Here is a 25,666-nt window from a genome sequence, read left to right as displayed (position 1 = left end):
ACCGCCAAGAACAGACTGCTGAGGTGAAATTCATCTGCAAATTTGAACATGCTGAAATAAGGTTTAAATGACTCAGATGGGTAGCTGTGTTAGTCTATAACTTAAAAAATGAGTGATCTTGTAGCACCTTACAGACTAACAAAAAATATAAATAGTGGCATGAGCTTTTGTGGGCACAAGCCATTTCATCGAAGAAGTTTAAGGTTTTTTTAAGGTTTAATAAGACACTCCATACGTCTATTCTCACATTACAATAGGTAATTTCCGTTCCTTTTCTGATTTTTCTCTTCAGCATGTGAGAAAATGAGCTGTAGCTCACAAAAGCTTGTGTTGCAATAAATTTGTTAATCTCTGAAGTGCCACCAGACTCCTTACTACTTTCAGAGGTATTATCTATTTGCAAATATTGAACTCTGACAGCAGCAAGAAATAGGCTGGCACCTTTGCAGGAGGAGAAGTGTATATTCAGTGTACAATAAAGGGCAAACTTTAGCTCCTTGGGATTTAGAATGGATCCTGGGAGCATGTCCAACTGTACAGAGAGTGTTACACTGTACATAAAACAAAACACTCAGTTTGGGAGTTAAAGTACCAGTCCTCAGCTGGTGATGAGGGAGCCCTAGCCAGGAAGCAGGTTGGTTTGACTTCACAGCAGGGATGGGCAAGAGAGCTTCTATGGGCTGGATCCAGCTGCCAAGTTATTTGCTCTGGCTTGACGCTGCCCTACCGCTACCCCTCCCTACCCCCGGCCAATCAATACTGGGGGTTGGAGGAAGTGAAGTTGTCTCCTCCCACAAAGGGACTTTGCACTTAGTGTGAACGTGCTGTTTTGAACAGTTGGTGGTTTACTTTAGGCGCTGCATGGGCCTTGCAGAGCGAGGGCGAGAGACAATCAGGCCCTGGGGGTGAGGAGCTCCCAAAGTTTCCTGCCATCCGGGGCCCAGGCCTAGAGGGAAGTGCCAGCTGTTCAAAACAGCTGGTGGTTCTCTCTAGGAGTCTAGGGGCAGGGTCTGGGGGTGCGGGAGCTTTGGTGCGTCCGAGCCCCGCCCCTTCTGTTTGAGGTCCTGCTCCTTCCAAGGCTGGCAGAGCCACTTAAAAAAATTGTGAAATACCCCCCCCCCCTCTAAAATTATAGCCTAGCCCACCCCTGCCCCCCAGGCTGGCTAGGATCCCCTGGGAGCAGCCTGCCTGGCTTCCCAGCAGCAGCGGGGGCGGGGCCAGTGGAACGCAGAATGTTTAGCTGGTTTCCTCGGTAACAGCCGCGTCGTAGCCGCGGAGCCGCAGTGACGTTGAGCACCCGGCGGGGCGGGAGCGCGGACTGCGCGGCCCTGACGTAAGCGATTCTGGCCCGGCTGCTGCGGGCTGCGTGTGGCGCGGGAGGTGGAAGAACCGTTTGTGAAACTCGAGGCGCGCGCGCTAGGGGAAACCAGCGCGGGTCCGCTGAGCTGGCGGCGGAGTAACGCTAGAGGCGCCGCTCGCGCTCTGTCCGCACGGGCCGAAACGGGACCAAGCTGGACGCGCAGGCGCCGCTGCAGGGCGCGGAGGTAGCAGCTCCCAAGCGCGGGCCGGGGAAGCCCCCAGCGCTGCAGGGCGCAGCGGTCCCGCAGTGCTGCGCGGTGCCCTGGTGTGTGCCAGGGCTGGAGAGTCGTGTCACGCGCGTGCATTGCCACGCTCGTGTGTGCGCCTGTTTCACTCTAGGGCGGGGTACCCCCCCCCCATTGTTTCCAAAGACTTCCCATAATAGGGGTCCTCGGGACCTTTCCTCTCAGGAGCATTAGCGCCGCCAGTGTGTGTTTGGCCCCCTACAAAAATGCCTTGTCCGTGTCTGGTGACAGCGAAGCGCAGCCCCGGGCAGCCTAGGCTAGTGAGTGGGCTGCATGGGTGGCCTCCTTCACCTCAGGAGGCCACAGGATTGTCGCAATTAGTTTTGCTGATTGCGCTTGAGTACCTCAAATGTCCAGGATGTGCGGATTGAATCATAGCGGTGCTCTGAATGCAGAGGGAGCGCAGGGACCTCCCCGTCAGTGTTATGTGCAGTCAGTACTCCCCTTGCGTTAAGTGCATGTCACTATAGCACTGCCAGTAGGGAAAAACAACACCCCTGTGCAGATACACAGTAAACACAATGCCTCGTGGGCCACAAACAGATCCCTGATGGGCTGAAGGTTGCTCACTACTGGTAGTGAGAGTTAGCTAAGGGCTTGTCTACAGGCACAAATAATTCCTGGCACAAGGGGCTGTGAATCTGCCCTGCACTAACAAGCCTGCTGTGGGCTACTTGTCCTTCAGTACTCTGCTGATGCACATGCACCATTTGTTGATGTACTTTGAGCAGGTCCCACTCCAAAGAGTACAGGCTAAACATTCTGATGCCTTGTTGCTCCCATAGCAACAGTCTCTGCTGCACTGGGAATACCTAGGAGCTGTTAGTAGTAGCACTGGGGTAGGGGAAAGGAGAGAGCCAGGCTGGACTACCTGGACAGTCCTTTTTTCTTTCTTTACATCTCCTGGCAAATACATAGTTCCTGCTTCTGGATAGGCAAGAAAAAGAATCAGTCCAGGCTCCCCTATAAATCTGCCTACTCAGCAGAAGGTCTTAGCAGACTATATCCTCTGGGGCACCATCTGAGGCAAGAGTGCCATCAATTCCCAGGTAGGGATGGTCAAGGAAGATGAACTATGCTGCCACTCACTTTTAATGCTTCATTACATTTTCTTGTTGGGCCCCTGCCTCATTCAGTGTACAAGCTGGACTCACAAGGGCGGAGCAAATTAAGTTGGTGCAGGCTTTCTGACATTCTGGCATTTCTTAACTTTTGTGTGCTTGAATTTGCAGCCTTAATCATTTTTAACATAGTTTGTTGTGTGTAATTTCCTATATCAGTACTCAGAGACCCCAATCTATATCCCTTTGTGCTAAGTTTTATACAAGCATATTCAAAAACATAGTTCCTGCTTCAGAGCATTTAGAATCTAAAATCAGATTAGAATCTAAAACTCGTCTCCTGGTATGATAAGGGAATGGGCCAAATTCAGATTGGTTATGTAAATTAGATCCCCCCCCTCTAGTTTAGGTTCCGTCAATATGTATACACATTGTAATATGTAAAGGATTATAAATTGATGTAATATGTATACCATGGAGCCTGTAATGAGATGCAAAAGATGTAAACTAAAGTAAGGGGGAAGCTAATTTCCAATTTTCAGCTCTTTGATGTGCAAGTTACAATAATATAGACTAGACACCAGGAGAGTGGGTGTAAGTAGCTCAGTGGGTGCCCTGTTAAGTGTAAGGAAATCTAACTTATTTCATGATTGAATGTAACCCTTTGAGTCTATAATACTCTAAATACATAAGTTTAGAAAGACTGTAGAAGAAATCTAGGAGTGCATACAATGTACTTTGAAGAATCAATATGAAAGCATATGTTTTCTTCTGCTTAGGCTTCTAAACGTTTTTATTTTCCTTAGAGTCTGGTCTAACAAGTGGATTTAATTGCTATATTTAATAGAAAACCTGGTGTTAACTTAATCAAGTTGCTGGATTGGTTAAAGAGGCCAGTACGTCTCTTCTGGTTTTAACTGTGTGAATTTACTGATCTTGAAAAACTGAAGCCCCTTTTTAAAAAAATCCATGGAACAAGTGCAATACCGGCAGCAGAGTAATGAACACTTCCACACACTGCCCTTCTATTGCACCTCAAATCCAATCTGCAGGAGACGAGTCTAGGGTTAATTCAGTCTCCACAGCTGCCAGAGAGCTGTGGGCTGCCATGATTCTGCCCCACAGGGTACAAAAAAGACAAGTTGTAAGCATGCTTTAATCTCAGCCCAGCTCTATACCCTCTATTGAGGGCAGAGCTGTCCTCAGGCCTTCCCCTGACTGCGTACCTCACTGTAATGGCCAGACACTACCAGACCCTTTTTGCCTCTCTACATGCACACATCCTACTGGTCACTCTATTGTACTATGAGAGAAAATAAAAGCATCTTCTACAAAGGGGCTTTGTTTTCTTTACCTAATAACACAAGATGGAATTTAACTGAAGATGTATAACTCCATTAACCCCTTTGTTTCCAATTGTTATAGCCTTTCCCCTTCCCTAAACCTCTCAGTATGCGCTAGGGATGTTAAAGACTAGTCCACTATAAGATAGAGGCAGTAAGGGGAGGTGGGGAAAGAGTGGGTATTTGAAAGCGGCAGTGCCGCACAGCTGAGTTCGGGCTCAGCTGTGCGGCGTTGCACGTGTGGAGCCTGGGGTGTGGCATTTCAAAGCAGCAGCGCAGCATGGAGCCCGGGGTCAGTGCTGGAGACTCTTGTGTATTTCAAAACTGGCACCCCGGTGCATATTTCAAAGGAGGAATGTGAAAGTTCCTATGGACTAATCAATTAACTGCTAGTTAACATCCTTAGCATGAGCTTTTCTCTCACACATGCTTTTACAACAAAATCATAATCTCATAAGAGCATTCAAGAAAGACTTAAAAAATAGAACTAGATAAGCATTGATGGACCTATCATCCATAGATTTATTAGCCATGATGGGTAGAAATGGTGTCCCTAGCCTCTGTTTGTCAGAGGCTGAGAATGGGTGACAGGAGTGATCACTTGAGTATTCTTGCACAAGAGGGCTTTTTCCCGAGTGGGACCGTGAAAGTATTTGCGCAAGAAGCACTGATTTTGTACATTACAAAGTCAGTGCTCTTGCGCAAATTCAAGCAGCCAGTGTAGACAGCTGGCAAGTTTTTGCGCAAAAGTGTCCGCTTTTGTGCAAAATCTTGCCAGTCTAGACGCACCCAGGGTATGTCTAGATTACATGCCTCTGCCAACAGAGACATGTAAAATAGGCTACCCGACATAGTCAATGAAATCGGGATTTAAATATCCCCGGCTTCATTAAAATAAAAATGGCCACTGCGCTGTGCCTGCTCGGCTGACCATTGGCACAGCATGCGAGTCAAGACGTGGATTGCTCTACAAGGGAAGCCTTTGTCGACCGCTCCTGTAAACCTCGTTTCACAAGGCATAAGGGAGCAGTTGACAAAGACTTCCCTTGTCGACCGATCCGCGACTTGACTCGCATGCTGTGCCAATGATCAGCTGAGCTGGCACAGCGCGGTGGCCATTTTTATTTTAATGAAGCCGGGGATATTTAAATCCTGGCTTCATTGACTATGTCGGGTAGCCTATTTTATGTGCCTACAAAATTTCTCATCACAACTGGCATCTATTGATATAATTGTAGGTGTGAGATCAGCAATTTACTAGGCATGGTGAATGGATTTGCACTTACTCCCCACTCAAGGTTGAGGTTCTGAATGGGGCACATTGAAGGGAAGCCATATTGAAATTGACATGACTGTTTCCAATGCTGTTTGGGTTTGATGCTTCATGGGTTTGTCTATAAGGGGCTGAGAATTTCACTTAAAATATTCTGTTATGAAACTCAAAGGGGTGAGGCATATGTTCAATGTTTTTCTCAAGTAGAACTATGCTACTTTTAAAAAGCTTTGTTTTTCTGTGATACAGTCATCACTTTACCATGGAAGAAAGCAAGCAAGAGAGGAGCCTGTCTCATCTTTTAGATGGCTTGGAAAATGCCCACAGAACTGATGTTCAACTTTACACCTCTAGACATTTGAACCATAACAAGCTTTATAAGCCCCAAAAGAATATAAAGCTAGGATACTGGGACAGCGCCAAGGAACTAACCCATTTCACAACAGAAAGAAAGCAATTCCCAACTCAAAATATTTGCAATGAGACAGCTCAGAAGATGAGAAATACTTCGTCTGATTTCACCCCCAGCTCCACACTGGTTCCAGTACGTGCCGGAACGGCCTCTCCTTTCTTCAGACATACTCAGGCACCTACGTCCAGTGTTCCTCTCCCAGTGAAAGGCCCACTCACGTCTACTCCTTTAGAAAATCAGTTGAAAGAACTTAAAAATAAAATAGAAGAGGAGACTGAAAGACACAAAAAGCCACTTAAAAGAGAGGAGTTAGATGTGCCACAGATGAAGGTGTTGAAGTACAAGTCAGTTAAAAACAGCCGACGTTGTGCTGCTGAAGTTACTAAGGATGAATACCAATTTATGCCTTCATATTTAGCTGGAGTGACTAAAACTGATCAGTTAAACAAGTTTTTACATTTTGAGAGGAATTTTATAGCCAAGCATGATCTGCTAGAGAATGACGTCACTGGGAGCAAAGCATCAGAGCGGCATGAAAAGAAATTGGCTGAGGTAAGAAAAAGCATGTCAATAATGATTACAGAAATAATACATCTTCCTCCCAACTCTTCCCTCACCCCCAGATATTGCAAACTTTCTAAACTGGACAGGGTAAGAAATGATAAATCTCATCATTGGCTACAAGTGGGGCTCTCTCATAGGAAGGCGTTACAGTAAGACCTTCATTTAGTAGGAATTAGAGATAGAAAAGACTTGTTAGGTTCTCATTTGGACACCCAGCTGCTGTTGCTGGGTCTCACGTTGATCTCCAAACAGCTGATTAATATTGCTGTGAGCAGGGAAATGTATTTCAGACTGGGCATTTGAGAAAATCATTTTTGTAAGAGCTTGAGTCGCTTGGCCTATGTTGTGGTGTGCAAGGGTGGGTGGCTGTGTGAACAAAAGTGTTCAAGGTCAAGAGAGAGTCATAGCACAGGTTGACAGTGTGTCAATATTAGTCCCACTGACCATTCATAACATTGGGTCTCTCTCAGAAGCACAGAATATTGGCTGATCTGATTGCTATCTGTTCCTGATGAGTTTAAGAATACAGGCTACCAGTGATCATTAAACATGATTTGATTTAGGATGAGGCACTGGACTTTGCATACTGGATGACTCCAGTGGTATATTCTGTTCAGATTGAATCAAGAGAGTCTGGGAGGCAATGTAGCCAAGGTTTTTGCTCCATCCTTGAGTTCAAGTGGTTTCTTGCTCTGAAACTGGCTTTGATGCTGCTTGGATGTGATTCTCAGAATGGGATGAAGGTGCTACTAGCAAAGCTTCTCTGGTGCACCATAGAATCCCTGCTTGCACTACAGCATTTGAGTCACCAACACTAATTGCTGAGTATTCTTGGAACCCACCAGGTTTCAGAGGGCTTTATTGGAGGATGCTGCTTTGATGATGAACGACTCTACTGATCGCCAGGGGACCTTAGAAGCTTATTTGTTCTTGACCATTGATACATTCGCTTCCACTAGTCCTCTGCCAGTTGTCTGCCTATGTCATCATGGTACCCAGTAGCCTTGTGAATCATGCTGTAGGCAGGGAGATAGAGAGCTAAGAGTACTGATGACAGAAATAGAAATCTGTGACTGCAGCCTAAAAGTTTTTAGAAATGTTATCCTGTGGCAGTGCAAGAGGCAAAAGGGTCCTCCAATTTACATACTAGCTATTTTGTAAGAGTGCAGTAGAGAGGTGATCAGCAATATTGGCAGACAGAGTTGAGTCTTAGCAGGGCCCTGAGAAAGATGCCTGTTCACCAGAGAAGGGAGACTGATACCCAGGCTTGAAAGATGCAGCTGCCAACCTCAATGCAAATACTGGGCAAACCGGCTGTTGGCGATGAAATGGGGGAAGAACAGCTCAGAAAGGAGTGCCTCCCCTTCTTATATGCCACCAACATACTGCAGCAGCTGCACTAAGACGAAGTGTATAGCTCTGATAAGGGGGCTGAATGCTTGAGGAAGGCTGTCCACTTTCAGCTCATCTGAATACAAGCTGCCATTTGGAGTAAGGATGTTAAGTAGCGAGTAAATGACTAATCATGTACTCAGTACAGTTTGTATTGAGTGCACAATTAGTTGGTAAGCGGCTACTGCAGCTCTGCAGTTTAAATGCAGCAGGAGCTGGGCATGCATGCAGGAGTAGGTTCGGTATCCAGTGCGAGCTGGGACTGCTTTAATCCCGGCTCTTGCTGGGTCCCAGGCTGTGCCTTTGCCTTTTAAATGTCATAAGAGCTGTGTTGCTCTTACTAAACCATCTTGTTAGTCTTTAAAGTGCTACATTGTCCTGTATTTTGCTTCAGCTACCCCAGACTAACACGGCTACATTTCTATCACTATGTCACAAGAGGGCGCTGCTGCTGCTCCGGTGATTAAGCCATGCAAGCAGAGCTCCTGACTGTGTATTATAACTGGCTCACAGAACAAGAGACCCACAGTAGACAATCTGTACCTTTAACAAGTTTATTGCAAGCAATTCAGGAGCAAACTTTAAAAGCACTGTATGTATATGTATATTTAGTACTTAAACAATTAAAACAAAAGTGAAAGACATTAAAAGGCATTACAAGCAAAAAAAGGCATTAACAGCAATAATTAAATGGAATACTTAACAATCTAAATCTAATTCTTAGCCCAATTTAGAAGCCTAATTCTTAATACAATTTCACATACACACTTTCTCTCTCTCTCTCTCTCTCTCTCTCTCACCCTCTGGGGCTTGTCAGACCCCAGGTAATGTTGGTTAATTTGGTTGAGGCGGAGGTCCAACATGCACGTCACCCCAATATGCCAAATCAACGGACTCCAACTCGTGGGGAAAAATGGTGTGCTATATATCCCCTTGGCAGGTGCCAGTCCGGTGGGATGCCATCCACTGGTTGCATACAGTCTAGGTGGGGTGATGTCTGTTAGTGACACCTCCTTCTTCTTACTGGTTGTGTACATGACCGACCGATCCAGAAACACCCAGTTTTTGCACCATCCAATGTTGCTTGTCTCACCACGAGTGAGAAACAATGGTCTGTGCTTGGTTAGATTCTTCCCTTGTTACTTTTTCTTATCTGAAAATGCTGCCACAGCATGCATACACAGTTCTTTTATTTCACACAGTCCTTTTTCTTAAAGTTGTAAACAAGTCCATAATCCTCCAGGGCTCTCTTGCCTGAACCTCAGCATGGCCTCTCTTCAGTTCACTTACTGTTGAATCACTCATACTAACCATTCACACTACCCATGATTCGTGACAACTACATTTAAAAGGCAGAGCTAGAGCGCTGTTGTGTCTTTACCTTCGCTGCCCTCACCCCCCTACCGCTCACTGTAGAGACTGTGCTGGGGAGGAAACCAGCTTTTAAGCCATTTCCCCCCCAGCTCCTGCTTCCCCTGCTCCTTGCTGCCTCTGATATAGAGTGGGGAGGGAATGTGAGTAGTCAACTCAATTACCTGATAAACCTAGGCTTATTGGGTAGTCAACTAATCGACTACTCTTTTACATCCCTAATTTGGAGGGAACGGGCTAAAAAGTTGGTTACTTCTACCAGCAATATATTTTCCTAGAGGAACTTTCTCCAATTGGTCCCAGGGTGCATCCCAGCTAGGGTACCAGGGAGAACAAGAGGAGAGTAGGCAAAAGAATAAACATCTACCTAAAAGAGCCCTCCCAGGAACAGACTGAGGGTATGTCTACATGGCAAAGTTATTTCGCAATAACAGCCCTTATTTCGAAATAACTTTCCTAGCATCTACACAGCCAAACTGCTATTTTGAAATAAATACGAAATAGCGGAGCACTTATTTTGAATTTGGTAAACCTCATTCTACAAGGAATAATGCCAAATTCGAAATAGCTATTTCGAAATAAGTGCTGTGTAGACACTTATTTTTAAATAGGGGGCCTCCAGCCTTCCCAGGGTGCCCTGGTGGCCGCTCCAGCCTTAACCAAGAACACTTCTCTTCCTCCCCCACTCCTCGGAGCCCTTAAAGGGGTAGACTCTGGCCACAGTGCCTGTGCCAGCTCCAAGCCTGCAAGCCCAGAGCCAGCAGTCACTGCTCCTGACCCAGTGGCCCCAAAGCATGAGCCAGCAAGTCACTGGCAGCCAGCCCTCCACTGCTCCTCAGGAGCAGTCTACCAGCTCCCAGGAGCCTACCAGGACCCAGAGAAGTAAGGCGCCTTCCTGGTCCAGAGTGGAGATCATGGACCTTATTCAGGTTTGGAGGGGATGCCCCCAACGTCCATGATCTCCGTACTAGACAGAGGAACACAGCCGTCTATGGCAGGATAGCTGCCAGCCTGGCTACCAAAGGCCACAGGCGAACCCAGGAGCAGGTTTGCATGACAATCAAGTTGGTCCGGTGAGACCCCCCAACCCTGAGCCCTGAGCTTCCCCTCCCCCTTCTTCCCCTTGCTTCCCCCTTCCAGTTCCCTCCTCCCCTCTCCCACCCTCTCTTCTCCCCTCTCCTGCCTCCTTTCCCCAGTCTCACCAGAGTTTCATTCCCCGCCCCCCAGTTTTGTTAAATAAAGAGAGTTTGTGTTCATGAAAATACATGTATTTTATTTGACATCAGGAAGGGGAGTTAGGGAGGGGTAATTGGAAGGACATGAGGGATGAACGAGGCACAAGCCCCCCGTGGGGCAGACTAGGGAGGTTCTTAGTGCTCCTCAGGGTGGAAGCTCTCCCAAGGCCTCCTGGATACTGACAGCCCCCCTGATGGACCTTCCGGATGGCAGCCTGCAGAAAGTGCAGCCAGGCTCACAGCAACATGTCCAAGACAAGCACCAGAGTGCCCAGGGGCAGCTCTGGCTCCATGTTGCAGAGTGCTGTGGTGTCCCAAGTGAGGGCAATCAGAGCATACAGAGAAAAAATGCTTTGCTGTCCCTCATCGAGGTAGACAAGCAAGCAGGGAAACCTGAGAACTGGCTGTTTGGGGGGAAGGAAGGGGGGTCCCTTTAAGCACAGACCTCAGATAGCCTCAGGCAGCAGCCCCAGTCTAGCTCGTCTCCTCCATGTCAAGCCACGGTCTATAAAGGCCACTTGCTGGTCAGGACCCAACTGCTCACTACTTTGCTGTGTAGCTCTTGTAGCCAGGACTATCCCAGCAAGCTGCCTTCTCATTGGCTCCTTATAAGACTCTCTCTGATTGGCTGGGGGCTCTGTGCAGGCTCCCTCCAGCCTGCTTTAACCCCTTTTGGTCAGTGAGCACCAGCTGCCCCACTGCACTTAACCAAGATTGCCTTATATTTCTCAGTGTCCATGATAACAGGATTGAGAGTATGGACTCCAAAGGCAAGACCCTCATCTGGATGGAAGCCTATAGTGTTATGCTCATTTATAACAGCTGAGGTATTGGCCTCAAACATCTAAAAATTATACTTCATATATTTAGGCCTCATATACTAATCTATAACACTCTTCACTAGGCTTCTCTTTACTTTCTCTTGGTCATTACAAGCAACACATGTTTTTCATTTTCAATCAGAGCCTTTCTTACTGCTGAGGAGGATTTTCCATTGTATTTTTCAGCCTATGAACCGTATTATGAATGAGAGAAGATCTTTCCTTGAGTAATCTCCTCCTGACCCTTTAACTTCATTGCTTGGTTCTCATAATATTTAATTCCATACAGCATCAGGAAGGGCTCCACAGATTCATAGAGTGGTGAAGGGCTGCTGTTTGAGAACTAGGGATGTAAGTGGGTAGTCAAATATCTGATAAGCCTAGACTTATTGGGTAGTTGAGTCGACTATTCACATTTCTGCTCCCTCGCCCCTTGCTGCCTCTATATCAGAGGCAGTTTTGGGGCAGGGGAGAGGGGGAGGAGCTGGTTCCTCCCAGCATTGTCTCCATGGTGCCACCTGCCCCTTCCCTCCTGCTTTCCCCCTGGCTGCTGCCTCTACTAGATGGGGGTAGGGGAGGCTGTTGTGAAGCAGCCTCTGCCTGCAGTTGTGGCCCAGTCTGGGGCTGCTTGCGTGCCCAGCTCCTACTACATTTAAATTGCAGAGCTGCAGTGGGGGTAGCTTCTGAACCTAGCACAAGCCAGGACTGAGCACCTTCCTTTATTAGCTAATCGTGCAGTTGATAAAAATTCTATCAGCTGCACGATTAGCCAATTACCTGCCTCTTAACATCTTTATTGAGAACCTCTGCTTTAAAGCATATTCCTGAGTCTCAAGCCTATGCTGTGTTACCTGTATCCCTTAGAGTCAAGTGGGGATAATGCATCCAACACACACCTGCATGTGGTTGTTCATTCTGAATTTTTTTTTTATTGCAGGAGCTCCAGAAGATCTGTGATTGTAATCGCCCTCATTTCAAACGGCTACAGGTCTTTGGGGATGTGTTTGAAGATATTTGCAACAGCTCTTTGATATTTGGTGATATTCTGAAGGAAGTTAAGGTAAGAGACACCAATTGGGCTTGGCACTTCATGATCTAAAGGTTCTTCAGCTGTGGTTTTATGTTACTTTGTATACCTTACTATGCACCTCGGGGCTATTCACAAAATGTGAATAAGCTAATAGTGCTCTATGCAGTCAGCATGTCCACCTCTTCCTTGCTTCAGTAAATGAAGTTACGTATATACTTACATTTTATTTCTCCCTGACCTCTTGGCCGCATATTAAAATCAGACACACCTGTTAATCCTTCCTGTGCTCTTGACGTACTCAGAGAATCTCCTAACTTGTATGTAATTGCTGTGCTCCCACAGGGGTTGTATGATACTTTTCTCATTTGTGCTCTCCCATGGCTCCTCTGCTCTTTTTAGCTAAACGTACAAGACCAGAGATTTGAAGTGCTGAGAGAGAGCAATTGTAGAAAATGTTTGTCTGCCTGTGTCATGGCTCCTTCCCCACTCTGGCAGAATAAATGCAGAAGTGGGGACCAGCAAAAGTACCCCAAAACCTTATCTACCAGGCTTTGGTATAAAACTTCCCCCCCCAAAATCTTAACAACCTAGATTTTGGGAATAAAATCTCCATTGCCACCACCCAAATATGAATAAAGAAAATCAGGGGAGAGACTACTTGGGAAATCTCACCCCTAAAGTACAAACCAGGACACAACCATTAACCACTACCAGGTTACTAAAAAGAAAAGAGAAAACTTTTATTATCACCACAATATTCCTGTTGCAAGGATAGTGACCAGATGAAAAAGTAACAAAGTAATACTCATGGACAGGGCTCGACAAATAATATAATCTACTTGCCTGTGGCAAGCAGATTACAACCCAGAAGAGTTGGCGCAGAGCGATCTGCACATGCACAGAACCACTGCGTATGCACAGAGCGCAGAACCGCGCGGCTGGCGAGCGGGGCTCGCCGCCGCTTGGTGAGCCCTGCTCATGGAGAAACTATATAATGGCCCTAGAACTTGGTTATAAAGGAAAGCCAAAACATTTTTTTAAAAGTGCACAGACAGCAGATCCCATGCCCAAACCATAAAACAATAAAACCTAACAGATTTATCTAAATTTTACCCTACTTACAGAAGTGAAGAATTGGTTCTTGGAGACAGAGATATGTCTGTCTCCCTCAGAAGCTGGAGGGAATTCCCAGAGAGAGGGGAGGGAAGACCCAAACATTCCTTTGTCCTAGTTTGAAATTCCTACCTACATTCCTATTGGCTGAATCTACTGGACTTAGGTAAGGTTAACCCCTTAGTTCCAGGCTGCTGGCTAAGCCTTATAATCATGACAGCCTGCCAGCAATTTGAGGTGATAAAAGCTTGCTCTACACCCCTACCATTTCCAGGTATCAATGTGCTAATTGGGAGGGTCTTCTATAGATCCATAATGGGATGGCACCATAGCAGCCGTGAACATACACACAATGGGATGTGGGGGATTATGTAGCCTTTAAAGATAATGTTTGCTTATGTTCATGTTCAAAGGCAAATAGGCCCAATAATCTCCTTCTTCTTAAAAATAGGCTTGACAAAAGCCAAGCAAGGCTTGGTAAAATATAAGTAAAGTAAAGTAAATAAAACAGTTCAGATGCAAGTTGGAAATAAGGGTATAACCCCAGGTCATACTGGCCAGTTATACTGAAAGGATGTGAGAGACTTGATATTGTTTTAATCAAGCTGCAACTTTATTAGCTGTCTGGTCTAACTGGCAGATAAAAGTGGACAGTGCAGGAAACTCCATGATCATTTAATATCTGCTTAGGGTTTTCTACCAGCCCCTTCACTCTCACTTTTCCATCCATGTCCATGAGAATACTGATGAATTCAGCATCTATTTCAGGGAGATGGGATTCACCTGTCAGTCTTGGGCACAGACATGTTTTGGCTGATATAAAAGAGGGCATTAGAAGATGTTGGGGAACCCCTGCCATCAGCAACACCCTTGTCTCCAGCAATCAGGCGAATCATATGTATTGGTTCTGGGTGACCCAGTTTGCACAACATTCCAGGGCTTCCAAGATCAGAAGCAACTGCCCTGACCATTTGCATCAGTTTGCTGCTGACGGACAAATGCAGCCAGCACCCCTGCTTCAGGCACTATCTTTGGTAGTCAGACACACAACCCTGGGCTCAACCGGCCCCTGTCCTGGGACCAGCCTCTCACCCCTGTTGGGAAGATCCTGTCTCTGGCTTACCATTGATCCCAGCAATCTCACTTTATCTGCCCTGTGCTGCATTTAAAACTGCTCCCCCTGGCCCAGTTCTGGTGCTGAGCCCATCAGGAAAAGGGAAGCTACATTCTCCCCTGCACTCACCCTTCCCACAGTAGGAAAAACTTGAAACCCAATCACCTCAACCTCATCCCACACCTCTGTTGCTTTTAGAAGGGGGGCTATGTTCCCTCTCCTCTCTAATTCGTTTCTTTCTCCTGCCTCTGTTTCTCCATCTAGGACAGGGGTGGGCAATAATTTTTTGCCAGGGGCCACTTCAAAAACTTTCCTTTCCCACTAAGCACCCGTGTCCCTGGCAGTGGGAGGAGACTTTCAGTGCTCCCTCACCCCCAGGCCAATCGGGACCTGGGGGCAAGGAAAGGTGCGAAACCTCCTCCTGCCCTGCCGGGAGTGTGTGGTGGCTCCTGGCAGGGCGGATGAAACTTTATGTGCTTCCCCCCGGCCCTAGGTCCTAATTGGCCTGGAGGCGGGGGAGTGACAGAGTCTCCATGGGCCAGATCAACCTGCTTGGTGGGCCAGATCTGGTCTGCGGAGGCCCTTTAGCCCACTCCTGCTCTAGGAACTTATTCAAAGGGAGGGTATGTCTACACTACAGTGCTAATTCGAACTAACGTAGTTCGAATTAGTTAATTCGAACTAATGGATCCAGACTAAAAAACTAGTTCGAATTAGCGTTTTGCTAATTCGAACTAGCATGTCCACACAGAGTGGACCCTGAACCGGGGTTAAGGATGGCCGGAAGCAGTGCCGGCAGGGCATCAGATGAGGACTTAGAGCGTGGAGCTGCTGTCTCAGGCTAGCCGACGGCTGTGCTTAAAGGGACCCATCCCCCACCCCGGACAGACAGTTCTCAGGGGTACCCTGCTTGCAAAGCAGTCCTTGCTTGGAGTGCCCTGAGTGCCCACACTGGGCACATCACAGCACTCGGCCATCAGACCGGCTGCACTTACCGCAGGCTGCCATCTGGGGAGGGGGGGCAATTGGGAGGCTGCAGGAGAGGTTCCACCCCCAGAAGCCCGCAGAGCCAGCCCAGTCCTCCCCATCGGGGGCTCGTACCCCATTCCTCCCTCACCTCCTTCCACTTTCCCCTCCCTAGCCCCCCTTCATGAAGTACAAAATAAAGGACAATTGTGTTCAAAAATGGAATCTCTCTTTATTGAACAAAACTGGGGGAGACTGGGAAAAGGGGGTGGGAGAGGGGAAGAGAGAGGGTGGGAAAGGGGAGGGCAACTACAATGATGAGGGGTTTGGAGCAGGTCCCATATGAAGAGAGGCTAAAGAGACTGGGACTTTTCAGCTTAGAAAAGAGGAGATGGAGGGGGGATATGATAGAGGTCTATAAAAGCACGAGTGGGGTGGAGAGGGTGCATACAGAAAAGTTCTTCATTAGTTCCCATAATAGAATGACTAGAGGACACCAAATGAAATGAATGGGTAGCAGGCTTCAAACTAATAAAAGAAAGTTCTTCTTCACAAAGCAAAGAGTCAACCTGTGGAACTCCTTGCTGCAGGAGGCTGTGAAGGCTACAACTAGAACAGAGTTTAAAGAGAAGTGAGATCAATTCATGGAGGTTGGGTCCATGGAGTGGTATTAGCCAGGGGGTAGGAGCGGTGTCCCTGCCCGAAGTTTGTGGAAGGCTGGAGATGGATGGCACGAGACAAATGGCTTGGTCACTGTCTTTGGTCCATCCCCTCCAGGGTCCCTAGTGTTGGCCGCTGTCGGCAGACAGGCTACTGGGCTAGATGGACCTTTGGTCTGACCCAGGACGGCCATTCTAAGCTCAGGGTCGGGGGTCTCAGTGGACCACCTTGATTTTCATGCAAACCTGCTCCTGGGTGGCCAGGCTGGCAGCTCTCCTGCCCTAGACGGCCGCTTTCCTGTGCCTAGTGCGGAGGTCGTGGACAAGGTCCACGATGTCTGCACTGGACAGGCGGGTACCCACCTCTTGCGGTCCCGGGCAAGCTCCCAGGAGCCGCCAGCCTGGTCCCGGGAAGAGGGGGAGGGCTGGGGGGCATTGGGTGGCTAGCTTGAGCCGTGCCAGGTGCAGGGTCTGCTGGCTGGGTGCTGGCAGGCTTGCACCTGGCACGGGCACCGTAGCCAGCCCGTGTCCCTTTAAGGGGTCCGGGGCCGGGAGGGGGGCAGACGAGTTTCCCTGGTGTTGGCCAGAGTGGCCACCAGGGAAAGCTGGGAAGGGCTAGCCTCCCACTAGTTCGAATTAAGGGGCTACACACCCCTTAATTCGAACTAGTAAGTTTGAACTAGGCTTAGTCCTCGTAGAAGGAGGTTTACCAAGTTCGACCTAAGCGCTCCGCTAGTTCGAATTAAGTTCGAACTAGCAGAGCGCTACTGTAGCGCCTATCAAAGTTAATTCGAACTAACGGATGTTAGTTCGAATTAACTTTGTAGTGTAGACATACCCGGAGAGATTTCCCTGCTCTCATCATTCTGTGTACACATGGCACTGTGCCAACTTGTATGCTGCGGTCCTCTCTGCCTGCTGCTGCTCTTTCTGCTACAGTGAAAAAGGGCTTCTGCAGCCAGGCTTGCCTTTTTCAACTCCCCAGCCCGTCTGGTCCCAGAGGATGAGTCTCAGCATCATTATGCTGATGCAGGCCCACTTTTTCAGCAGCTTTTGCACTCCCTCTCACTTTTGCACTCCCTCTCTAAAGTGCTGTTCTCTTCCTCCTCACCCCGCTCGCTAGGGTGACCATATTTCTCAAAGGAAGAGTGGAACATGGTGTGGGGCTAGCTTGAGCCATAATTCCCCTTCCCCCACTGCGCCAGGATGACCCAAGTCACTCACCTCACCCTTTCATGTCCCTGGTGAGCTCTAGTATTGCTCCACCCTCCCCCTGAACATTCCTACACATCCTGCTTTTTTTGACAAAAGTGGGCATTTGTCACATTTGTTCTTGCCAACTGGTCAAGTCAACAAAAGCAAATGGGACAAACGTCTACTTTTGCCAAAAGTATCAGAACAGATGGGACAAAGTTTACAAAAGGGACAGTCCCAGCCAAAATGGTCATCCTATCCCCCACTTAAGTTGCAGTGTGGTCACTGGAAACATATTTTGCTCTTTACTGTTTTTTTACACATTCTAAATAATGTGTTAATTTTTTGAAAATTGCTGTCTATATTAATAGTTAGTGGTAAGGTATTTACACAAATGTTAATTAAAATTATGTTTAATAGGAAAAACTTAAAAAAACAACAAATAGCCTAGTAGCATCTTAATTCAGTGCTACTAGACTACAGTCAGTTCCCGAGTTATGCGTATCCGACTTACATCGGATCCGCAGTTACGAACGGGGCTTTTCTCGCCCCAGAGGACGGGAGCGGCGGGACGCCTAGATGCACCGCGGTCCCGCCGCCCGCGTTCTCCGGAGCGAGAAAAGCTGCTCCGCATCTCCCTGGTCTGCTGGAGCCCCTCCCAGCAGACCAGGGAGACGTGGAACAAAGCCACGGAGCACGCGGGCAGCGGGACAGCCCAGACGCGCCGTGGCGCCCCCCCCCCCTCCCGAAGACCAGGGAGACTCGGAGCAAAGCCGCGGAGGATGCGGGTGGGACCGCGGCATGTCTCGGCGGTCCCGCCACCCGCGTCTCCCTGGTCTGCTGGGGCGGGCGGCGCAGCTAGTGCACCTCCCCCCCAGCAGACCAGGCTTTTCTCACCGACGACGCCTGGGGTAGAGCAGCTGGGGCGCTGCCGGGTTGGTCCCGCAGCGCCGCTCCTCGTCGCTACTGGACCAACCCGGCAGCACCCCAGCTGCTCTGCCCCAGGCATCCCCAAGTCAGCCGCTGCTGAAACTGACCAGCGGCTGACTACAGGGAGCCCGAAGCAGAGTTGCTCTGCCCCGGCTTCCTGGAATCAGCCGCTGATCAGTTTCAGCAGCGGCTGACTTGGGGACACCTGAGGTAGAGCAGCTGGAGTGCTGCCGGGTTGGTCCCCGCAGCACTGAGGTGCGGCTCTGCGGGGACCTACCCGGCAGCGCCCCAGCTGCTCTACCCCAGGTGTCCCCAAGTCAGCCGCTGTTGAAACTGATTAGCGGCTGATTCCAGGAAGCCGGGGCAGAGCAACTCTGCCTCGGGCTCCCTGTAGTCAGCCACTGGTCAGTTTCAGCAGCGGCTGAATCTGGACGCCAGTTCCGACTTACATACAAATTCAACTTAAGAACAAACCTACAGTCCCTATCTTGTACGTAACCCGGGGACTGCCTGTATTTGTTGTTTTTTTAAGTTTTTCCTGTTACAGACTAACTCGGCTACCCCTCTGAAGATTATATTTAATATTAGATAGTCAATGAAAAAGTAAAAACATGTTTAATGATGGAAACAGAAATAGAGATATGGTAAAAGGTTAATGCAATTTTAATTTAAGGGGTGTTATAGTTGATTATAGAAAGGGTAGCCTACTAATTTTAGCTTAGAGATGCCTATCTACCATCAAGGAACAATTTGGAAAAGGACTATACCCCATTTTCTTCAGTTAGAAACTAATCATCTTTAAATGCCTCATTTCACCTTAAAATGCAAGTATAACTGCAGCATATGGTTATATTTGTAATGCCTATTTGCTTAACTATTTTATATTAAATAAAGTTTTTAATTTTAAGCACTTAATTTGCCATTCACAGTCCTCCACTAAATTAAATTATCTATAGTCACCTTGAAGACTCAAACCTTAAATTCAGTTTGGTTTTATCCCTTATTTTTAAACTGCAACTTTGAAATACATAAATCAAAGGTTAGACTTGAAGGCTTACAGCAATTTACTACAGTAAAACTCTGATAGTCCGGCATCCAACTGTTCGGCACTCCCAATGCTCCAGCATCAAAATACCAAGCGCTCCTGACCAGCTGATTAAAAAGCCTGCAGCTCAGCACACGTGATGGCTGTAACCAGACAGAGCATAAGGTTGGGGGAGGTGGGGAGGGGGATCGTGTTACAATATGGAGAAGAGCGTTTTGCTTCAGCGAAGGGGAAACGGGAGGGGAGGGGGAGAAGGATCAGGTTACAGCAGGAAGGAGAGAGACGGGAAGAGGAAAGGGGAGGGGAGAGGGAGGGAGATTGTGTCCTGGCCAGCTGTTAAGCTGTGCAGCTGTACCGGACTTCCTGATTCTCTGGCAAATCGATAATCCGTCACCACCTAGGTCCAAAAGGTGCCGGATTATCGGAAGTCTACTGTAGTTCTCTTAACGTAATTTGGCAAAATCTTCACCCTTAATAAGTATGAAGTCCATGCCATTAAAATATACTAAATCCTAAGTTTCATAAGGGGTCTTTAACTGTGACTGTATTATTCCCACATACTCTGTATTTACAGTACTTGCTTTTCATCTTTATTTAGGCTGCTGTTCTCTGGTTTCTAAATGCCCTTGCTTTTTTACATGAACATAAGAATAGCCATACTGGGTCAGACCAACAGTCCATCTAGCCCAGTATCATGTCGTCCAACAGTGACCAATGCCAGATGCCCCAGAGGGAGTGAACAGAAGAGGGAATCATCAAATGATCCCACCCCGTCACCTATTTCCAACCTCTGACAAACAGAGGCTAGGGACACCATTCCTACCCATCCTGGCTCATTGCCATTGATGGACTTATCCTCCATTAATTTATCTAGTTCTTTTTTGAACCCTGGTAAAGTCCTAATCTTCACAACATCCTCTGGCAAGGAGTTCCACAGGTTGATCGTGTGCTGTGTGAAGAAAAACTTCCTTTTGTTTGTTTTAAACCTGCTACATATTTAATTTCATTTGGTGAACCCCAGATGTTATGTTATGGGAAAAAGTAAATAACTTTTCCTTATTCATTTTCTCCATACCTTTCATGATTTTATAGACCTCTATCATATTCCCCTTTAGTCTCCTCTTTTCTAAATTGAAAAGTCCCAGGCTTTTTAATTTCTCTTTATATGGGACCCATTTCAAATCCCTAATCATTTTTGTTTCCCTTTTCCAAATCTTTTATAATGCTAATATATCTTTTATTAATGAAGTGACCACATCTGTACACAGTATTCAAGATATGGGTGTACCATGGCTTTATATAGAGGCAATAAGAATGTCTTATTCTCTATCCTAACATTCTGTTTGCTTTTTTTACTGCTGCTGCACATTGAGTGGATGTTTTCAGAGAACTATCCACAATGACTCCAAGATCTCGCTTGAGTGGTTATCGGTAAATTAGTCCCCATCTATTTGTATCTATAGTTGGCATTATTTTTTCTGATGTGCATTACTTTACATTTATCAGCATTAAATTTCATTTGCCATTTTGTTGCCTAGTCACCTAGTTTTGTGAGATGCTTTTGAAGCTCTTCACAGTCTGCTTTGTTCTAAACTGTCTTGAGCAGTTTAGTGTCATTTGCAATTTTTGCCATTTCACTGGTTACCCCTTTCTCTCGATCATTCATAAATATGTTGAATAGGATTGGTCCCAGTACAGACCCTTGGAGGATACCACTAGTTACCTCTTTTCATTCTGAAAACTTACCATTTATTCCTACTCTTTGTTTCCTGTCATTTAACCAGTTATCTGTCAATGAAAGGACCTTCCCTCTTATCCCATGACAACTTACTTTACTTAAAAGCCTTTGGTGAATGACCTTGTCAAAGGCTTTCTGGATTCTAAGTACACTATATCCACTGGATCCCCATTGTCCACATACATGATGAGCCCCTCAAAGAACTCTAGCAGATTAGTAAGGCATGATTTCCCTTTACGAAGCCATGTTGACTTTTCCCCCCAACAAATTATGTTTATCGATGTGTCTGACAGTTCCGTTCTTTACTATGAGCTGCAGCAGAGAAGTCTGTCAGTGATACTGGGAGTCTCACTTTCTATTTAATTCTAATTAGGGCTGCAAACATTTTGGGAGAAAAGGATGAGAGAGAGAGAGAGAGAGAATGTGTTTTAGGGATTATTTTTTTAACTCCTCTGCTTCCCCTACTGGTCAGATTACAAGCCTGTCTAATGTTCCCATTGCAATTGTGTGCTGTTTAATTAAGAATGATGTAACAATGCTACTTAGCCACAATTCTCCTTTTTGCTGTACTGTACAACAAATTGTAGGGAGCTAATTACCATGGGCTACATACATGCTATATTTGATAAGACTCGCCTGTAGGGATGTAGTGAATAAGCAAGAGGTCTCAGAGTTTGGAGGCTTGGGTCTTATTACTGGCCTACCACTGACTTACTGTGTGTCCTTGGGCTGGTACTCTATTTTTTCAGATTTTCAAGTAATCAGTCCTACCAGCTGATGTCAGAGTTTCAGAAATATTCAGCTCCCATTTAATCACATAAATAAAAGCCAGATTTTCACAAAAATGATGTCAGTGTATTGCTGTCTTGAAAATCTGGCCTCAGTTTTCTAGAAAAATCAGGACTTAAACTTATTGTGCCTTCATATCCCTCTCTGTTAAATGGGGAGGATAATACTTTCCCATTTAAAGTTCTTAGAGATCTACATATGAAAAATGCTGATTATTACCAAATAGTTACATTATTCAGTGTTTGGTATCCCACCTGCCTCTAGTTTTGAAGTGCCGTCATGTCAAAGGATAACATTCAAAACTCTCTGGACATCACATCTCTTTGTCCTTCAAGCTGTACTCCTGTGATAGTGACTCTAATAAGAAACAGAACCTAAATACTCTGTGATGACTCACTTTCAGTCTTTCAGGTCCTGTACACAGATGAGTTATGCCATTGATATTCGACAATACCAGGTTGACATACTGTTTGATATTTGAGAGGGAGAGAAATGGCAACATTTCACATTTTGTTAAGAAAGTGAACACACCCCAATGCCTTCCAGTAGTTGGTAATGGCAAAGGGTAGGACATAGAGTACTACCCAGGATTAATGGCAGCAAGAAGAGAAATAGTGGCTGGTTAGAAGAGGGTTGGAGAACAAAGCAGTGTACATTAAAAGAAACTGGGGGTGGTGGTAGAAAGAATGCACTAGGAATTGGTATATTTATGAGCAAATGACATGATCCAACTCCTTCAAATTATTTTAGTGAGATTAAGACTAAACTCATTCCTAGCTCTACCAGAAAAGGCTCTTGTGAGCACATACTATATGTGGTTGCTGGTGTGGAAGTGAATCCCACCTCTATAATATCTGAACACAGTTGATAATTATTCTGTAATGTTCCCTGTTCCTCTTTGTTTAGAATGAATATGAGCTCTACATGGTGATACTTCTGGATTCTCTGCCTACAACACAATACAAGGTAATAGTAATTTTCTAGTGGCAGAGCAGAATGAGTTCATAAGATCAATGTTACTTGCATTCAAAGCTTAGAAAACAGTGGGAGGAGCCACATGCATGAGTTTAAAGCAGGGGTGGGGAACCTAAGGCTCAGGAGCCAGGTGCGTTTCTGCCTGGGGCAGGAAGACACAAAATCTACTAGCCTCCCTAGGCTCTGGTGTGTGAAGTGAATGTGGAGGTAGTGTCTTTCTCCTTCTCAGTTGGGGGAGGAGGCACATCAGTGAGGGGTTGGGGTTGGGTTTTTTTTGTTGTTGTTGGTTTTTTTTGCTTCTCATTTGTGTTTAGTGCCTGACTGATTTTTTTTTTTGTGGGTCAGCAGCCCCCAACCCACAAAAGGTTCCCCACCCCTGGTTTAAAGTTTCCTTCAGATGCATGCCTCCCTAGACAGACAGGTGTGCACCCAGACACACCAGTTATGTGAAATTGAACAGCCCTTGATTATTTAGTCCTGTGATTTAAGCATATTTGGGACCACTAAAAGTGGATGTGCACTTACCTTTGATAAAAGGTCCAGAGTCTGCCTTTTATTTCACTGTTCACGAGGACTTCTGTGGGAACACCAACAGCAAATGGCTAAACAGGCAGCAGATTTCAGGACATTAGAACAGAGTTGGCAGGAACAGCATGAATTGAATGTGTTGAAGCAGTTCACCCAACCATGAACTTCAGCTATGCAATATACATTGTTGGGGACTTTGGCTTCATTGATGAATACATCTTCACACTGTTCATTCTGTATTAAGATATGTTCCAGTTTTTTTTGTGGTCAGGAGGAAGAATTTGAGTAGACTGTGAGTGCTCAAGGGAGTCATATTTTAAATTCAGTGTCGTTTATCTTTAAGTCACTGGCTTGAAGCAAACCCAGATTGGTAGTGACTTTCAGTCACTACAACTGACATCTGTTTTGTTGGTCTTTGTTGAATGAGCTAGTGATTTCACTTCAATTCCTAGTGGACATATATATGCATCACAGAAAAAACACCCTCACAATTGGCAAAGAAAACATTCTGAATAAGGGCTAACCTCCAAAGTTTAAAAGCTCAGGTAGTAGGGAGGGTGCCCTAGAAAAATATTCTGCACCATGGTTTTGTGGGAACACAAAATCTGAATTTAAACTTTGGTATTTGTACTGAAATTTACACAGAACTGTGTAAACATTTCAAGCCAGAATCTTCATTCTAAGACAACTTTGTGGTATATTGTTCCCTTAAAAGGTGAACTCACCATTGGAATGAAGCCAGTAAAGTTAGCTTTCCACACCTCCTACATCTGTTGCTTGCTCTCCATTCACCTCAGCATGAAAGGGAAGTAGAAAGCATATCACGGGATGTTGTGGGGTGGAGCGCAGGCAGGACAGTGAGAGAAGTTGCCATGATTCAGCTGATTCTCCACCAGCATGAAGTTCTTTGGGTCAGGACTATGTGGCTTTGAATCAGGGAGCAGAAATTGGCTCTCTGAGGGTATGAATACACAGTAGTCATGAGCATGCTTCCCAGTGTGGGTAGACAGACACGTTCTAGCACATTAAAAATAGTTGTGTGGCTGTGGTGACAGCGTCACCTTGCTGCCTGAGTACAGCCGCAGGTAGTCAGGTAATCTGGTTCTCTGGGGGCTAACCCAAACTGCCACATGTATCGTTGTGGCCATGCTGCTATTTTTGGCACTCTAGTTCAAGGAAAGCTAGGGTATGATCTGTCAATCTACACTGGGAAGCATGTTCTCAATCTTTCTGTTGGCACATCTCATTCTCTGCTTGTAATTTTTTTTTATTCTGACTCTGTTTTCCACAGTGTTATATTGCTATTAGGTAGCTTGTAATACAAGGATACTGTATGACATACTTTAATTTTGCTTTTATTGTGTATTTTCCGTTTTGAAATACAAAAGTAATCATTTAAGATAGTCAATGGTCTCCAGCTAACCCACACATACAGGCTTTCATTGTAGTCTCATGGTGAAAATCCTGGCCCTATGGGAGCTGACAATTTACTTGGACGGGGTGAGGATTTCACCCTGGTTATCACCTCCCTTCCTTTTTGCACTCTGTGCTGGGGCAACTGTGTACTATGATGATCTGCTGATATCACTGTGTAAATTAATGATGAATCTGGCACAGCTGACAGAAGGGGAAGTGTGCTTTCTCTAGCATAACCAGCCACTTAGTAGATCAGCAAAGCCTTCAGATAGGTAGGAAAGAGAAGGGTAATTGGCTGGGAGAGGCACACAACATTGTCAGCCCTCTTTCTGTAGGTAACAACCTTTACTCTGTTTCCAATATCTCTGGAAATTGAATGAATTGTCTGTTTACAGAGATGGTTGTTCAACATATAGTTTTTCTGGTTCATCACGGGAAGGGTTACATCTAAAAATAAAAAGGGGTGGGAGTTGCTATAGGTCCTACATATCCAATGAGGAAAATTTGTACAAGTCCTTGCATGTTTCTCCCATATGCCTGTTATAAATGTGCATGTCTTCTTACTTCATTCCTGTTTATTTAATTTCACAGACACTGATGGCTCAGGTGAAAGGTATGGAAAAAAGACCCGTGAAAACACAAGAAATAGAAGAGATCAGGCGAGAAGTACAGAGCCTTGTGAAAAAAGTCAAAAGTGTCTTGGAGAGAAATGAAGAGTAAGTGTTGTAAGTGTAAGGGATGTCTATACTACAAGCATCTTGTGGAAGAGCAAATGCAAATAGAGCACTCATTTGCATAGGTCATGCTCTCATTTGTATTTCCTCTTCCTTTCTCTTCTGCGCAAGAGGTTTTTGCGCAAAAGTGCTGTGTAGATGGCGCCTTTTTGCGCAAAACCCCCCTTTTGCACAAGAGCCGTTCTTCCTCAGGGAAACCTTTCACCTCAATTGCTCCAGAATTAAAGAGGCAGTAGTTAACAGGTCTTACAATGCTGACACATTCTGCACATTCATATTTTCCTGTGCACTTAATAATGCATACTGGCTGGGAGCAGTGGAGGTCATGGAAAGGTTCCAGCTGAGCAGGGACGGAGGAG

The 25,666-nt window shown here is 46.1% G+C and overlaps 1 protein-coding gene across 8 annotated transcripts in view; it reads left to right on the top strand.

Moving 5' to 3' along the window:
* The first annotated feature begins 906 nt into the window (after nucleotides 1-906).
* The window catches only part of C3H6orf118 (chromosome 3 C6orf118 homolog), a 66,406-nt gene continuing 41,646 nt past the window's right edge, over nucleotides 907-25,666 (top strand). For 4 of the 8 annotated variants that reach the window (XR_012902759.1, XM_075924606.1, XM_075924607.1 and 1 more), the window contains exons 1-5: nucleotides 1,405-1,544; nucleotides 5,531-6,245; nucleotides 12,014-12,136; nucleotides 22,561-22,620; nucleotides 25,165-25,289. Coding sequence is in view for 7 of the 8 variants with exons in the window: in XM_075924606.1 (XP_075780721.1) it covers nucleotides 5,544-6,245; nucleotides 12,014-12,136; nucleotides 22,561-22,620; nucleotides 25,165-25,289 (1,010 nt within the window). In the remaining variant the exon portion in view is untranslated. The other 4 variants (XM_075924604.1, XM_075924605.1, XM_075924609.1 and 1 more) reach the window with 4 other exon arrangements.

Source organism: Pelodiscus sinensis, chromosome 3 (assembly GCF_049634645.1).
Source record: "Pelodiscus sinensis isolate JC-2024 chromosome 3, ASM4963464v1, whole genome shotgun sequence".
Classification (NCBI taxonomy): domain Eukaryota; kingdom Metazoa; phylum Chordata; order Testudines; family Trionychidae; genus Pelodiscus; species Pelodiscus sinensis.
The sequence above is the reverse complement of the archived record's forward strand: the minus strand, read 5'-3'. Positions and strand labels throughout refer to the sequence as shown.